The sequence below is a fragment of the Kryptolebias marmoratus genome, linkage group LG22 (assembly GCF_001649575.2).
Source record: "Kryptolebias marmoratus isolate JLee-2015 linkage group LG22, ASM164957v2, whole genome shotgun sequence".
Lineage (NCBI taxonomy): Eukaryota > Metazoa > Chordata > Actinopteri > Cyprinodontiformes > Rivulidae > Kryptolebias > Kryptolebias marmoratus.
Window position 1 is genome coordinate 185,116 of NC_051451.1, and position 15,665 is coordinate 200,780.

The 15,665-nt window shown below is 40.3% G+C and overlaps 2 protein-coding genes across 2 annotated transcripts in view; both read right to left on the bottom strand.

Annotated features, from left to right (window-relative positions):
- Window positions 1-7,437, bottom strand: part of ppp3r1a (protein phosphatase 3, regulatory subunit B, alpha a) — a 32,895-nt gene extending 25,458 nt beyond the window's left edge. The window contains exon 1 of the mRNA XM_017435244.3: window positions 7,160-7,437. Coding sequence (XP_017290733.1) covers window positions 7,160-7,162 — 3 coding nt within the window. The 5' untranslated portion in view covers window positions 7,163-7,437. The remainder of the gene's footprint in view (window positions 1-7,159) is intronic.
- Window positions 7,438-9,882: 2,445 nt separating this feature from the next.
- cnrip1b (cannabinoid receptor interacting protein 1b) overlaps window positions 9,883-15,665 on the bottom strand; it is a 12,446-nt gene continuing 6,663 nt past the window's right edge. Inside the window, exon 3 of the mRNA XM_017435227.3 lies at window positions 9,883-12,525. Within this exon, the coding sequence (XP_017290716.1) occupies window positions 12,361-12,525 (165 nt within the window). The 3' untranslated portion in view covers window positions 9,883-12,360. The remainder of the gene's footprint in view (window positions 12,526-15,665) is intronic.

A 15,665-nucleotide genomic window follows, 5' to 3' on the forward strand; every position in this document is an offset into this window, starting at 1 on the left:
GATTTTAATCAATTCCAGCTAAATTCTGAGTGCTGACTGCAACCAGGCAGCTGGTTTACAGTGAAGCAGGCTGTAATGTCTGTGGAATAGAAAATGATTGAATGCTTGAATTTCTCTGGGCAATCTGAAGTTGGTTCTGTCAAGCCTCAGTGTTTTATCAAAGATATTTCTTCAAATAGTGTTTCAGATCATAAGAAAGAGGGGTCTAAACAAATAAAACACCAGAAAAAGAATTATATCTGCTTTATGAGACAGATTATAGCTTGTTTTTGATTGTGAGCACTCATCAAAACATTAAGATGAACAACATCACATGAAATTTCTTGTTTTTGCTACAAGAGTTTTGTTTTAAAATATATTGCATAAAACAAAGGTGACTTGTTATCTCTGTTAATGCAATCATTTATTCATTTTACTGTAGTGACTCACCACCAGGCTGCACGTTGTGAACGATCATTAAATTAAAAAGAACAGAGGACATGTAGAGGAGCTGGTCCACTATATATCAAAATACGAATAACTTGACAAAATATATCAAAGATCTGAATTTTGTTGACCAGCTGATCACCAATTGAAGGTGAAAAGCAGTCATGCCAGACACAAGCAGATGTCTGAAACGATACGCTGCAGATGGTTAACTGAGTGAGGGAGGTCTCATACTGTGCACAACATGCTGCAGGTAGGGACGCAGAATATTAGGAAAACCTACACTTGCAATACTTTTGAATTATGTGACAACAATAAAAATTATAATCTACTTCTCTTCTATTCTGTCACTATGACATTCACAACTCTCTAAATTAGGGCTGAACTTTAGATCACAAATTTATCATCATCATCACAGTACATACAGTGAGCGCCATCTCAATATTGCAAAGGACTAATAAATTATAGACTGTTATATTTCCAGTACCATCATTTACGTTCTGTGGCCAATAATATATTCATAAAAAGACTGACTGCTCTTGATGCCCACACCGGGTTTAGATAATGGAGATGACAGAGAGAAAGAGAGGAAGAAGTGGGTTTATCCTAATTGATGTCATCATTGCAATATTAAGCAATAATATTACACATTGCCAGTTTTCACAATATTGTGCAGCCATCTTCTAAATTGATTGTGAACATTTCGGGCAGTGGGGGTCCCGTTTATCATTAAACATATTATTAGAATGCAATTGCTTTGCAATATTGATACTGCAGTGTTTATATGTTCAATATAGTGTGCAGCCCAGTGTCAAGGTATTATTTATGCAGTGTCTTTAATGCCGTAGATCCTGATTATGCAAACTGGATTCAGTCAATACCAATCAATCTGCAATGCATCCTGCTTCTTTCCAAAAGTGACAGTGTTCTGACCAACCCTAGGTAACTTTGAACTAAATGTCTACAAAGCCTGACCTCTCAGACAAATGGTTGTTTATTGATGAAATTGGTTGTGGTTCAGTCTGTTCCAGTGGCTGCTGGCTGCAGACACACGACGACCAGTGAAAAGAAGAAATCCAGATTGAGTAGGCTGGTTAGAAGTGTGGATCATCACTTGTGCTGGTGCTTCTCTGGGGCTTTTATCTCTTTTACATTAGCTACAGCTAAATCCACATGTGGGCGGTGCTTGATTGCTAGGCAGCATATGGTCCCCTCATCACCACATCAATCCACTCCATGCTTAAGCAACTGTGTCCCTGGCCTCAGACCTGAAGAATACGTTTAGACGAACAACAAGTTGGCACTCCGTCTGTAGGACATGCAAAGCCTCAGTTTCTATCCTTGGCCAGAGAGATGGGGGTGTTGCAGAGCAAATGCAGGAAGGAAAAGACAACCGTATTTCTGATTATTAAAATAAGACATTTATCTTGTCTAAATGTTCTTTTCTTTATATTTTTAGTGCGTCCACATAACGAATTAACTTCAGGAACAGTCATCTTAAATTGTACACACTTATACAACTGACTTTCCCTTCAATTCAGTTTATTATTAAAGCACCAAATCACAAAAACGTTGTCTCAGGGCACTGTATCAAAACATTCACATACATTACAAAACACCAATTAGTAATGGTCATCTTAAAAAGCCAGCAGATTGTAGCAAAGCTTTACTTCGTCACAATCTCCCATTTTAGACATCAATCCCAAAAATGAAAATTACTTTATTATAATCTACACCACAAACAGCAGAACACAGTTCAGATCCAGACCCAAATAAAATCTTATCTTGACTCAGATCAGTTGATATTATTTCAACAGAAATAATATTTTTTTCTTGTGCACATTTCTTAAGATTTATGGTAATTCTATTTGCATGGCATTTATGGTAATTTACGCCTTGTTCCTGTCCACGTGCTAGCAGTGGGAGGGAGAGATGTCAGCCTGTAGAGGTTCAGGCCTGATTAAAAAAAAAAAAAGACCACTAGTGAAGAAAATAAAGGAGTGCTGTCAGTAAATCAGAAAAGGTGAGAAAGAAACTAGGTTTTTATTCAGACTGGATGGACTCTTGTGTTCATGTTTCCTATGGAGACAAGAAAACCTGTTTGACCCATTCAGAGACAAAGTTGAAAATTAAAATCTGCAATGTAAAGCATCCGTCCAAAATTAAAATTTAATTATCCGAGAGGTCTGACTGATCTAAGCACCCAGTGTAACAGATCCACCCACCTAGAGTCCACAAGCACATCCTGACAACCTGAAAAGATTTCTTTAAACGATAGTCACCTGGATAATTGAAATAATAACCCTCAACAACTCATATCAAGACGTGTTGAAGAGTACACGACTGCTGAGGCTTAATGATTAAAACCATTTACATATGAATAAGAGATGGAAGAAACAAAACGTTTCTTTTCTAAAAGCAAGCACTGTATGACAAGCCTATTTAAAAAGATCTTTATTTCAATTTGAAATGTTCTCACTCACACCTAGTGACAAGTTTAGAGTTGTCAATAAGCCCAACATGCATGTATCTGGTCTGTGCACAGGGAGAACATGCAAACTCCACACAGAAAGGCTCCAGGTGGGAGGTGAACTTGCGCCTTTCTTGCTGTAAAAGTGAAGGGCCTGACATGATCCACACCTACTGGCTGCTCTCTCTGAACACCTAGCAGGACGAATGAACCAGCTACTGATGGAAGAGACCCACCCTGAGTGGTTGACTCAAGGCCAGACAGTCCTGATCATGAAACAAAGGGCAGTCCCATCCACCTACCAGCCAGTCACCACCGTGTCAAATGTCTTTTTTATATCTATACATACATAAACACACACACAGTGTATGTGGACCTTCGCTTAAGAAAATCTGTTTTAGGCAGACCTTGCTGAGTTTTAATTGAAGACCACTGGATTTTAAGACACTGCTTTGACACAGCAGCAATAAAACTGCTGATCACAAATTGGATTAAAATTAGTTTTAAGTGCAGGGAAAAAGCTGTCAACATGTTTACTTGTATTCTCTCAGTCTCCTTTTCTATATCTGTGCCTCAAAATTTGATGGCCCTGCGACCAGTCCAGGGTGTACCCCACGTTAACGTTAACTGCTGTGGACCAGCAGGGTTCCCCGTGACCCCGCACAGAGAAGTGGGGAGAGAAAATGGATATACATTTATTATACCAATAATACAATCCTTATTTAGAAATATGTTATTTAGGCAGCAGACAATAGTATTTTTGTTTTGAAATAAAAGCACAAAAAAAAAATGTTATGCATTTTAATTTTTTTCTTTTAACACTATCACTGTGAAACTATGGTATTTTTGCCCCTTTTTTTAAAATCAAACTGTCAGAACCTCATTCAGACCTGTGCCTACTTGCAAGCGACATAAATATGTAACTCTGCTGATATGAAGCAGTGATCATACTGGGTAACATCAGCACCATTTTCTCTACTGAGCAGCTATATTTGATTAACTTGAATAAAGGCAGATCTAAACAACCCTTAGAAGAGCATGTGCACCTAAAAATATGTTGTATAAAGTAGAGAATGCTGGCTTAAAAAAAATTTGTGGGCTACACGAAGCTGGCTGTAGCAGCTGCTGCATCATCTTCAATTTCCTTTTTGGTAATTGATGAAGTGGCTACAGGCATGGCCATTTGCTGATTTAAAAAAAGAAAAAAAAAGGAGGTCAATATTGTGAATTAAATCACTGCCTCTTTAATTAGAAGTCTACACAGACCAAAAAAAAAAGGCCCACAAACACTACAGGCCGATATCACAATCAGGGATTAACAAAAAGGTTGCTTATTAAAGCAGCATGTTGCATGAAGCACGCACACACACCGTTCAGTTCTATGACTACCTCTGATCAGACCTGCTGTTCTGTATCTGAATAAATTCACAATAACAGGTCTGCCTTACAGGAGACAATGTGAAAATGACTTCTGCTTCAAACAATAGTTACTGGACATCACTCAGGTAATGTAAACTGAATGACAACTATAAAAATGGAGCAATACAAAGAGGAAGGGCGTTAAAAGGAAATTGTGTGTACAACTGCTAAACCGAGTCTGTATGGCGTGGCAGAGCTTACAGCGCAATATTACGTAGGTAAACGTTGCATACTAGTTACTGTGTTAGCCTGGTCATCAAACCTGATGAAATTATCACCCTGCACCAGAAGACAAAGATGGACGATCATGGTTCTGTGTGCGGGTGTCTGCCTGTTACCAAAATATCTCATGAACCAATGGACAAATTTTAATGAAATGTGCAGAAAATATCACTGGATGTACATCATCTACAAGTGATTCACTTCTGGGATCAGTGAACACAACTCTAAATGGCTGCCAAAACCAACTTACCTTCAAAATCACAAAAATGGCTACAACTCCGTCAATTTAACAAACATTTCACTAAAATTTGATGTGGTCATTCCCAGCATCCCATAATATTGTGCCCAACGTTCTTCTCAAGGTTTGACCAAAACAGCTACACCTCCGTCATTTCTCATCAAAAGATAATCTTAGTTTAAAACTCTGTCATGAAAGGCGGTGCGCGTTATACAGGCCTATTAGGAATGATAGGCCTTTAATTTATTACAGCTTTGACCTACAAACACATTTTAAAAAAGGCAATAAGCCTCATAAAACAGCATACAAAGTGAACCAGGCAGAATCTTTATGGTCTAAACCTTGACTTGTAAAATAAATTGAGGAAAAAAACAAACAAAACTGAATTTAAGCTAGCAGTCAGAGAGACAGACACCTCTTTGTCCCTCCTGTTGGTGCAGGGTGTTATTCTGAGGTTTACTCATAAGGTCCTGGTTTTCAGACACTGAGGTTAGGGGTGGCATGAGCGCTCACTAAACTACAAGTCACAGAATTTCATGTTGTGCCTCACAAACCCAAAAAAACCCCATCTCATAATTTCATCTGGTGAAATTACCACTGAAGAGGTCTCCACTTTAAATCATCCGTGTGGCAGCAGATTAAACAGACATGGCAGGTACTAGGACCATGTAATAACCATGTTGTGGGGGCAGCCTCTGCAGCTTCGTGCTGAGATGAAGAGCCTGTTGAGCATTCGATTTTAAAACAATAGACTTAATGATGTGTTCACATGGTGATTTGCAGACTTGGAAACTGAAAAAGTTTTAGTGTGAAGCCCTTTCATATCGGTTTGAGTTTAGAGGAAAACAGTCAATTTGAGGCGAGATGAAACTGCACCGATCAGGGAGTACATTTCTGTGTGGCTGAGAAAGAGTTGGCACTTTTGTTCATTTTGCCTCCTTGTGAGAATGTGTTGGACCTTCCTGGAGTTCAAAGGTCACACAGCTTCTAAGGAGAAATCAGACAGGAGAGACTCCCGTCGCTTGAGTTTCTTTTTAAATTGAGTTGAAATCCCATCTCATTCTCACGAACCCAGGATCCTGTCTTATGAGAGTGTGTCATTACACCTCTAACTTTGGTCAAGAACAACAACATGATAACTGATTCATCTCCTTTCACAGAAATAAGACACTGAGCAGAACTAGAATTTAAATAATTAGGAAATATACTCAGAAAAAACAATCAATAACTGATTTGAAAAATCCACTGAATGAAATTTAAAGGCGTGGCTTGTGGTGGAACGTTGGTAAAGATGGGTCTGTTTTTTGTTTAGTTATCTGCTGTGAAGCACTCCACTGCATGACCACTTGTGGTGGTGCTCTCACTGGAGTTGATTCTGCAGCCCTTTAAATAGAAGGCACTAATATTCGAGCTGCACAACATAAAAATATTACTGCTTAGTATCGTAACTGAGGTGATGATATCAGTTACAATAAACCCACATTGTCCTCACTTTCTCTTCTGTCATCACCTCAATCTGGACCAGGTGTGCCATCGAGGCCACTGAGGTTCTGCTGGACTCACGGGGCAGAACCTGAACAATATGATCTACTGCAGCCTAAAAAGTACTTCTGGATAAGGCACTTCCTGATTTCTGTGAGGACAATAAATTTGAATACTGTGCAGCCCTGATAAATATTTAGCATTTTTACTCATCACCCAGACATATTTCACTACACGGTAGCTTTGATCATTTGCAATTTTACTTGTCATGTTATAGTGTTATGATTTTAAGCAGATATTGCCTATGGTTTTTACAGAGGAGCATGATAGTTTCTTGGCAAACACACGTGTGTGTGTTGCAGAGTAGCATTTTAATGGCCTGCTGTCAGCCCCCTTCAGAAACGGTGCAAATAATAATAAAAAATAAACTCCTGTCCTCAGAGACAAATGTAGGAATGACGCCGGCCGACCTGTCTGGGCAGAAATGGCGTTTTAAACTGAAAGACGTCATACTTGTTCGTGCCTGCTGTGTCAAATGTGCCCCACTTAATCCCGAACAGAGGCGTAAAAACACCCATTTCCGTCACGGTGGCCACTACAACTAATTTGCAGAGGCCTGCTCGCTAATAGGAGTGTGGAGGAGGGATAAGACATATCTGGGCCACAGGCTGCGGGCTCCTGTCACAGCCCTGGGGTATTGCACAGAAACCGCGACGCGAAGCCAAATGTGGCGGAAAAAAAACGCGTTTCCTCCTCCGCCGAAAGCTCGACGTTCCCGGCCGTTAGCTGAAAGCGAAAGCCCGCCGCGGACAGCAACCTGTCAAAACGCCACAGTGCTCGACACAGGCCCGACAACTTGCGTGTTTACCCGTCGGCGGAGGCTGAAAATAGGAGTCCCTTACCATCTTGCAGGTCGGATGATGAAATCCAGGCAACGAGAACGGAAAAGAGGTTCAACAGGAAGAGTCCGCAGGCCGCCCGAGCTGTGGCGAAAATACCGAAAAACAAGGCGGAGGTGCCTCTTGGGGGTCCGGTCCTGGATTTAGAACCAGCTTCAGGCTCGGTTCGCCGTCTCTCTCCGTTACCGAGGCTTCCACTGCAGTGGTGGAGGGAGCGAGAGCCGCTGGGAGGGGACAGTAAGCGGAGGAGGAGGCTCGCTTTGACAAGCAAGCGGTGGCGGAGGGGGGAGGTGCGGCAGTACTGTACATCCGGGTTCTTTTTTTCCCCCGCTTTCTTTTTTTCTGAAAAAACAGCTCAGCGAGGGAGCAGCTTTGTGCGCGGGCTCCCCCTAGCGACAGAGTGTTGGTACTGCAGGGAGGCCTTGTCCACTGCTGTAGGACAAATCTTATCCCTGAATTACAGCTGACAGAAAATATCAGCACATGCATCTTGTACTGAACCAGATAAGAGTTTAAAAAGAAATAATTTTATTGTTTTATGAGATGTATTTTTATTTCTAATGTTCACTAACTTGTTAAATGAACTTCCTCAAACCATCTGGTAAGAAAATTGTCAAATCAGTCACACACAGTGTGACCAGACTCTCCCTATTAGGCCAGAGCTTCGTTTCAATTATTTTCACAAGCAGAAAGATCTGAATTGTGCACACGTTCACCCATAATATCTTCTAGAACTCAAATTGGTTGTGTTTTCTCAACTTTAAATTTCCGTTTTTTTCTATAAAAAGAAGGAAGTATCCATAAAATGGTTGTTTTGGCCCTCTACACATTTATGCTATGTTCCTTGCTTCATCAGGCAGTATATCCCAAACTCTGGTCTTTGTGAATCCACAGCTCTTCCAGTATACCTAATTATTCATTATTTGATTTAGAAAGCAGTCACTTCACTATCCTTTAGGCTTTCTGAATAAAAACACTGACCTTCACATAATGAATCTTATCTAATCTAAATAAACTAACTATACTGCAAGTTAAAATCTGTTATTAGCATGGACTAATCATTTTACAAAAAGCTTCTTTTTTAAACAATAGAAGTGAGTAAAAATACTAAGTCATAGTTACTGCTGAAAAATAATAGCTGATCCCTTTTAAATTGAATGAACAGATGATTAAGTGATATTTTTGGTCAGAATAAAATGTATATTTTTAACCTTTAACAAAGACTGGTGTAGATTCTCAGTCATCCAGGCCATGGTAAATTCAAAAAAAGTTAAAAAAACAAAAACAACTGGACTTCTATTCTATTCTTCTATTCTGTAGCTGAAGACGTTTCGCTTCTCATCCGAGGAGCTTTCTCAATTCTGAATTGAGAAAGCTCCTCGGATGAGAAGCGAAACGTCTTCAGCTACAGAATAGAAGTCCAGTTGTTTTTGTTTTTTAACTTTTTTTTTAATTTAACAAAGACATTAAACTTGACACAATTTATTTCTGTTTTTTATTGTTACCAACAGTGATTACTTAATATAGAAGGAATAAAACATTTGTGAGGATCAGCCATCTTGCCTTTGAGAAATCAGTGGTGCACCTACACGAGCTGACCGGTAGGCGGCAGTGTGTCGGATGGCTGAAGAGGTTAATGAGCATCTATACCAGGGGTGTCCAATCCTGGTCCTGGAGGCCCACAGTCCTGCATGTTTTAGGTGTTTCTCTGCTGTGACACACCTGATTTGAATGACTGAGTGATTAACAGGCTTCTGCAGAACTTGAAGACCTGCTGAAGAGCAGAGAAACATGTAAAACCTGCAGGATGGTGGCCCTCCATCCTCCAAATATACATCATGAGGAGAATCACATGCTTATTTACCATTACAAAATGTCACTCAAATTTGAACTTTATACATTTTTTATTATCATTATTATTTTGGGGGGGGTGAAACGTGAATGCTCTTGTACTTTGAATCTCCACACACGGGTGCCACAAAGAGGGGTGGATTTGTGGGCCCACGGGCCTCCCTGGACAGACAGTCATATATGCAGGAACGGTCTTTTAGCAAAATATCTCATGAATCACTAAACAGATTTTAATGACTCAGAAAGAAATCACAACTGATTAACTTCTGGAGTCAACCTGATTCAAGATGGCCACCATAGCTAATAGACTTTGCAAACACAAAAATGTCTCTAACTCAGTCAGTTTTACAGTATTTTTCTAATAAGCTATGTGACAACAGAATAATAAAACTCCTGAAATTCTCTGAGGGCTTTTAGTTTTGTGTGCCACCCCGAGTTTAACAGTGGCTCCTAGAATTAATGCAAGCTTGCAGAGTGAAACAGACAGCTTCTTGCTGTGGTATAGCAAAGATTTTACCGTTTTGTAGATTTATTCACTCCTTACCTTAGGCTCTATCAACAATTAATTTAAGCCTCTAAAAAGATTTAAATCTTCAGATCGTAATGTCAAAGAGCAGATTGGTCCAGTTTATTTAGGACACTCCAGTTGTAATTGAATTTTTGTAAACATTAAATTTAAACCAGATAGTTTCTACTTTTGTGCCATTCTAGTGATTGTTCTTTTTTTCAAATTATTCTGAGACTTCACCTTTTCACATTACACATTTCTAAATGCTTTGTTTTAAATCTTTTGCTTTCAATAGTAATTAAAGTCAGTTAGTTCTTAAAAAACCTCTGTAAAAACACCTATAATCAGACTAGACATGCAGTCATAATTACAACAAACAGGTAAGACCTTTATTAAAAGACAATACATTACACATGTTACTGTCATTGTGTTGCTTTGATGTCTTGCATAGATCAAGGTAATTTTTTAAATTAAAAATAGTTTTGACAATTTTCCTTCTAACAAAATACACACACACACTGAACATAATGATTTTTCTGTACAAATATATATATATTTATACCTGAACACAAGAATTACACACAAAAAACTGTCAGTAGATATGTCAGTACCAGTTTAGGCTCAGAATATTCAAAATAAATCTTTTTTCTCAGTAAACACAAATAAACAGTACATTAGAAGAGGTAGAAGGAGAGAGAACAAATACACCACTACACCCAGATGCAAAACTCCTACACTGCACAGTTCACATCTTATAACTCACACTGTTCAGTAAATGTCACACTGCACAGTTAACACTGCACAGTTTACACTGCAGTTTACACTGCACCGTTTACACTGCAAAGTTTACACTACACAGTTTACACTGCACAGTTTACACTACACAGTTTACACTACACAGTTTACACTACACAGTTTACACTGTACAGTTTACACTGCAGTTTACACTGCACAGTTTACACTACACAGTTCACACTGCACAGTTCACATCTTATAACTCACACTGTTCAGTAAATGTCACACTGCACAGTTAACACTGCACAGTTTACACTGCAGTTTACACTGCACAGTTTACACTGCACAGTTTACACTACACAGTTTACACTGCACAGTTCACATCTTATAACTCACACTGTTCAGTAAATGTCACACTGCACAGTTAACACTGCACAGTTTACACTGCAGTTTACACTGCACAGTTTACACTGCACAGTTTACACTACACAGTTTACACTGCACAGTTCACATCTTATAACTCACACTGTTCAGTAAATGTCACACTGCACAGTTAACACTGCACAGTTTACACTGCAGTTTACACTGCACAGTTCACATCTTATAACTCACACTGTTCAGTAAATGTCACACTGCACAGTTTACACTGCACAGTTCACATCTTATAACTCACACTGTTCAGTAAATGTCACACTGCACAGTTTACACTGCACAGTTCACATCTTATAACTCACACTGTTCAGTAAATGTCACACTGCACTGTTTACACTGCAGTTTACACTGCACAGTTCACATCTTGTGTGTACAGTTTGAGAAACATACATCTGTACCAGCACCATCTGTAAAACACACACACAAACAAACAGGATGAAAATATGGATGCTACAGTATGATATACACAAAGAATTCATCACATTTGAGGGAAACCAAAAAAACATTAACAGTGCCGATAAATGTATTCACCTCTTAGATGTTTTACCTTTTTATTGCCATTATAAATCAGTCAGGGTTAATAGAAAATGGCCTTTTTGACAAATAAAAACAAACAAAAAAAATGAAATCAACTTTCTACAGATTAATACCAATAAATAAAAATACATCATGTACATCATGTAGTGATTGCATAAATATTCAGCCTCTTTAAAGAGACTGTTCTAATTCAACTCAGAGAAAGAAAAAAAAAAGATTAAAAAGTAAGAGGATGGATACAGAAGGAGTTGTGTTAAATCCATCATCAAGAAATAAATCTCAACTAGAACTCTGATACTGTCACGTTGGGGTGATTGAAGGTTCAGACCCAGAATGCAGGCAGACACAAGGAGCTTGAAAAAAACCCAAAAAACCTTTTAATTAACAAAACAAAAAGCTGTCGTGGCAGCAGAACGTCCACGTGTTACTTCAGGGGATCCCAAGGAGACAGAAGGACCATCGGACACTGCAGTACTCCAACTATGCTTCACCACGGAGGAGATGGAAGTGGAAACAGGTGACTGATTACAAACTGAAGACAGGTGCGGATGGAAGTGACATGCAGACATGGGAAAACCCTGAGAAGCAGACTGAGGACAACATGGATAATGACACGGGGAGCACAGGAAGAACCAAAACCATTATAAAGACCAGAAACACAAAGATGGATAACACAGACCTCATGAAACTGACAGAAACTAAGAACACAGACAGAACTACAGATGGACAACAGTCACAAAGGGAACTGAAGACCAGCAACACAAAGACATGAGACTCAAGAATGACATGAACACAGACGATCCATGAAGAAGACAAAACCCAAGAAACAACAACACAGAAGGACAAGCAACAAAAATCCTCAGATTCTCCCAAAACAAGTCAGAGTGAACACTTTTATGGGCATTGTATCTTGTCATGTTATAATTCTTCCAGCACAAATGAAACCTTTATGGGTGCTGTGTGTTTTGAATGGTCACATTTCATGGATTTACATCAGCATGGTAACATGGTTGGGTTCTGATCAGCAGCATTCTGGAGCAGCACAGAAGAGCAGAACAGTGTGTTTTGTGTTTTTTGTCGCTGGCAGATGGGTGAAAGAGTGCGAACCCGTGGAGTTCTCTGTCCTGTCTGTTTTTGGCCGTCAGACAAACATCTCCTTGTTGATCCACATGAGCGTGCGCGTGTCGTTGGGCTTGCATTCATACTCGATGCTGTTAAAGCTGTTGCCCCACTGGCAGTGGTCCCTCTTGTTGTAGTTGTAGAACTTGACCTGCCACACAGTTTCAAACGAGCCTACCTCTGTGAACTGCAGCAGAAACACAGACCTTGGAGTGATGACGGTGACATATATTACACAGGCTTAAACTAGTTTCTGTAAAAGCCTTTGAAGGTTAGATGAAGAGGAGGCATATTAACAGGACAGATGGCTACATGCACACTGTACCATCTCACAGACTGCAGGGTGTGACTGCACAGATGGACTACAGTCACACAGATGCTCACACTATTAAAGGCCTAGCATTCCTGCCGCCGTTCATGCCAGAGTTTTAAACCTAGATCATCTTATGTAGCTGAGACCGATCCCCAACACATATTCTGAGTGCTAACAGACCACACAAGATCTTTCTTTAAACTTTTCACCATAAACTGTAGTCAGCCCTGTGTGTCTGTTACCAAATATCTCATGAACCAGTTTGCTGCCACAGCCAGTTGCCCTTAAAAACACAAAACTTGCTATAACTTAGGCTACATTCTCTGAACATCCCAAATTCGACTGTTCAAATCAGACCTGGGCCACTTCTATATGTGGTTCAATATTGGCTACGTATCTGATAACCTCTCTAAACGGTCATGTTGCATTTCATCCACCTGACTGACGTCACAGGTCTGTACCAGAGTAGGCAGGAGGATGAAATATAAACATTGGACGAACGCTGACATGTGCAGCGTCCCTATTTACTTCAATAAGCACAGCGTGCTGTGTGACGTCAGCTCCTTTTCTATGCGTGTGGTTCAATCCAGGGCCGTAGAGTCTTCACTCTAGAGTTTGATGGGGGGTGCATTCAGGTTATAATGTGTAAAATATCTGATGTCAGTGGACAAAAATTTTAAAAATGAAGAAAGAAATGAGCATTAAGACACAGTGTGAATGCAGCATCAGTCAGTTCTTGTCAGGATTCCAGTCTGTCCAGCTGCTTTTTGCAGGATGAGCAGTGAGGGGGGGTTTCCTCCTCCTGGTGGCATTAGGCACAGCTGCACCTTATTCTCCTGATTGTGACTGCTGCTGCTTAAGGCTGAGCTGAATCATCTCTCTGCACCGGACCTTTCACGTCACACAGCCACTGTTTCTGGTTCACATGTTGCTTTCTATGACGTATTCAAGTTCTAAAACTTGTATTCCTACAGAAATCATTCATGTGCATCTCGACTTGCCTTTGTGAAATCCTCCTACAAACTCCTCTGCCATTTTTCTCCTATTATGAAATAAAGAGAAGCCTACTCATTGCAAGTCACATCTGCCTGCCTGCTCTCCTAGCAACTGCATCTACTTTACTCACCTGGTGAGTAAAGGTGCTCCTATCTGGATGTCTGGGATCCATGCCTGGACAGGTCGCAAGTCCATCACAGGGCCACGCAGAGACAAACAGTCTGTGAGAAGAGAGTATCTGGAGAAAACCCACGCATGCACGGGGGGAACATGAAAGACCTCAGGCAGTAGGTGAACCTGCAGCCATCTTGCGGTGAGGCAACAGCTCTAACCACGGCCCCACCATGCTCCCTTTATCAACTCTCTTTCCTTAAATACTTCAATTTCTGACTTTTGCAAAGCTTTTGATCAACCCATCCATGAAGATGACGGCACCACAACATATAAATTAGGTACTTACTCCTGTCGACTTCCAGATTCTTGCAGTAGAAACCAGATGGATTGGAAAATTAATCAAACACTTTTTTAATTCCCTCTCTGAACAACTAAAATTACAGATGACTACTTGATCCTAGTACCCTCTGCTGAATCAGTTGATTTGCACTGATAGCTGTTTAAAAGAAGGGTCTTGTGAAAACACCAACAAATCCTGCCTTCAAGGCAGTCACCCCACATCATCGACTCCATTTGTGCAATCATCTCCGCCAACTTTTGTTCCACCTTATCTCCTTACAAGCTCTGCAGCAGAGTCCATGCAACTAGGAAGAACCACACTAACCCCAGAAAAGCGACAGAGAAGGATTAAATTCCAGAGCCTGTATATTTGTGAATAAACAGGCCAAACCCTGTATGATGAAAAGGGAATCTCCTGGTGGGTCAGTCTTCATGCCCCTCTCTTACACCTTGTGTTACCAGCTACTCTACCTCTACAGGCCTTGATTAACTTTGGAGCAGGACAAAACTTCATTCACTATGAACTTGTCTCCCATTTGTGTATAAATACTAAACCCCTCTCCAAACTTCATACAGTTTTAGCACTAATGGACACATTTTGAGTACCATAACTTATTGCATGGATCCTCTCCATCTGGTGGCCTCTAGTAATCATTGCAAAGCGGGTGAGTTTTTTGTGCTCTTGTTTCTTCACTCACCATTAATTCTGGGTTTTCCCCTGGCTCAAAAGACATCATTAATTTGTCTGAAAAAGGGTCAAAATGAAGTATATTCTGCCTTTCTAATGGCCTACATTCTGCTCTACAAATCCTCCAGTTCTCCCGAAGACCACTCTGTGTCTGATCAGACTGATGTCTTTGCCGTACCCTCCACTGACCGTGACCTTCTGCCAATTTTCAGCAAGGAAAAAGCACTCTCTTTGCACTTTCATCAACCCTATGACTACGCCATAGACCTGCTTCCTGGAGCTCCTCTTCCCACCAGCTGTCTTTACAATCTGTCCATACCTAAAAGAGACACCATACAATGTTACATCATGGATTCTCTTGCTGCTGTCATCATCATCCCTCAACCTTTCCAGTAGGAGATGGGATTCTTTTTCGTCAAAAAGAAAGCCAAGATCCTGCTTCAACTTACAAGTTTTGAATTACATACTGTAAAAGAACAAATATCCTCTGCCTCTCAAAGTTTGAACAGCTTCAGCACGTCAAAGTCTTTTCCAAACTGGAAAACTGTGTTTAACACCCCCTTAGGGCATTTGAATATTTAGTTACAGTATGCCTTTTGGCCTGACTAATGCCCCTGCAGTATTCCAAGCCCTTGTAAATGATGTTTTGACAGACGAACTTGAAAAAGATTAGAGCTGTGTCAGAATATCCTACCCTCACAACCAGGGGTGGAAATTAAAAATTTTGTCCACCAGCCACAGTGGCTGGTGGACAATTTTTTTTCCCAGCCACTCAAATATTTTCCCAGCCACTATTTTTTGTTGTGACAAAAAGTTATTTCATATGATGATGATGATCGACGCGGGTGGAAGCAGTTGTGGTGCCCTACAAGCTGAC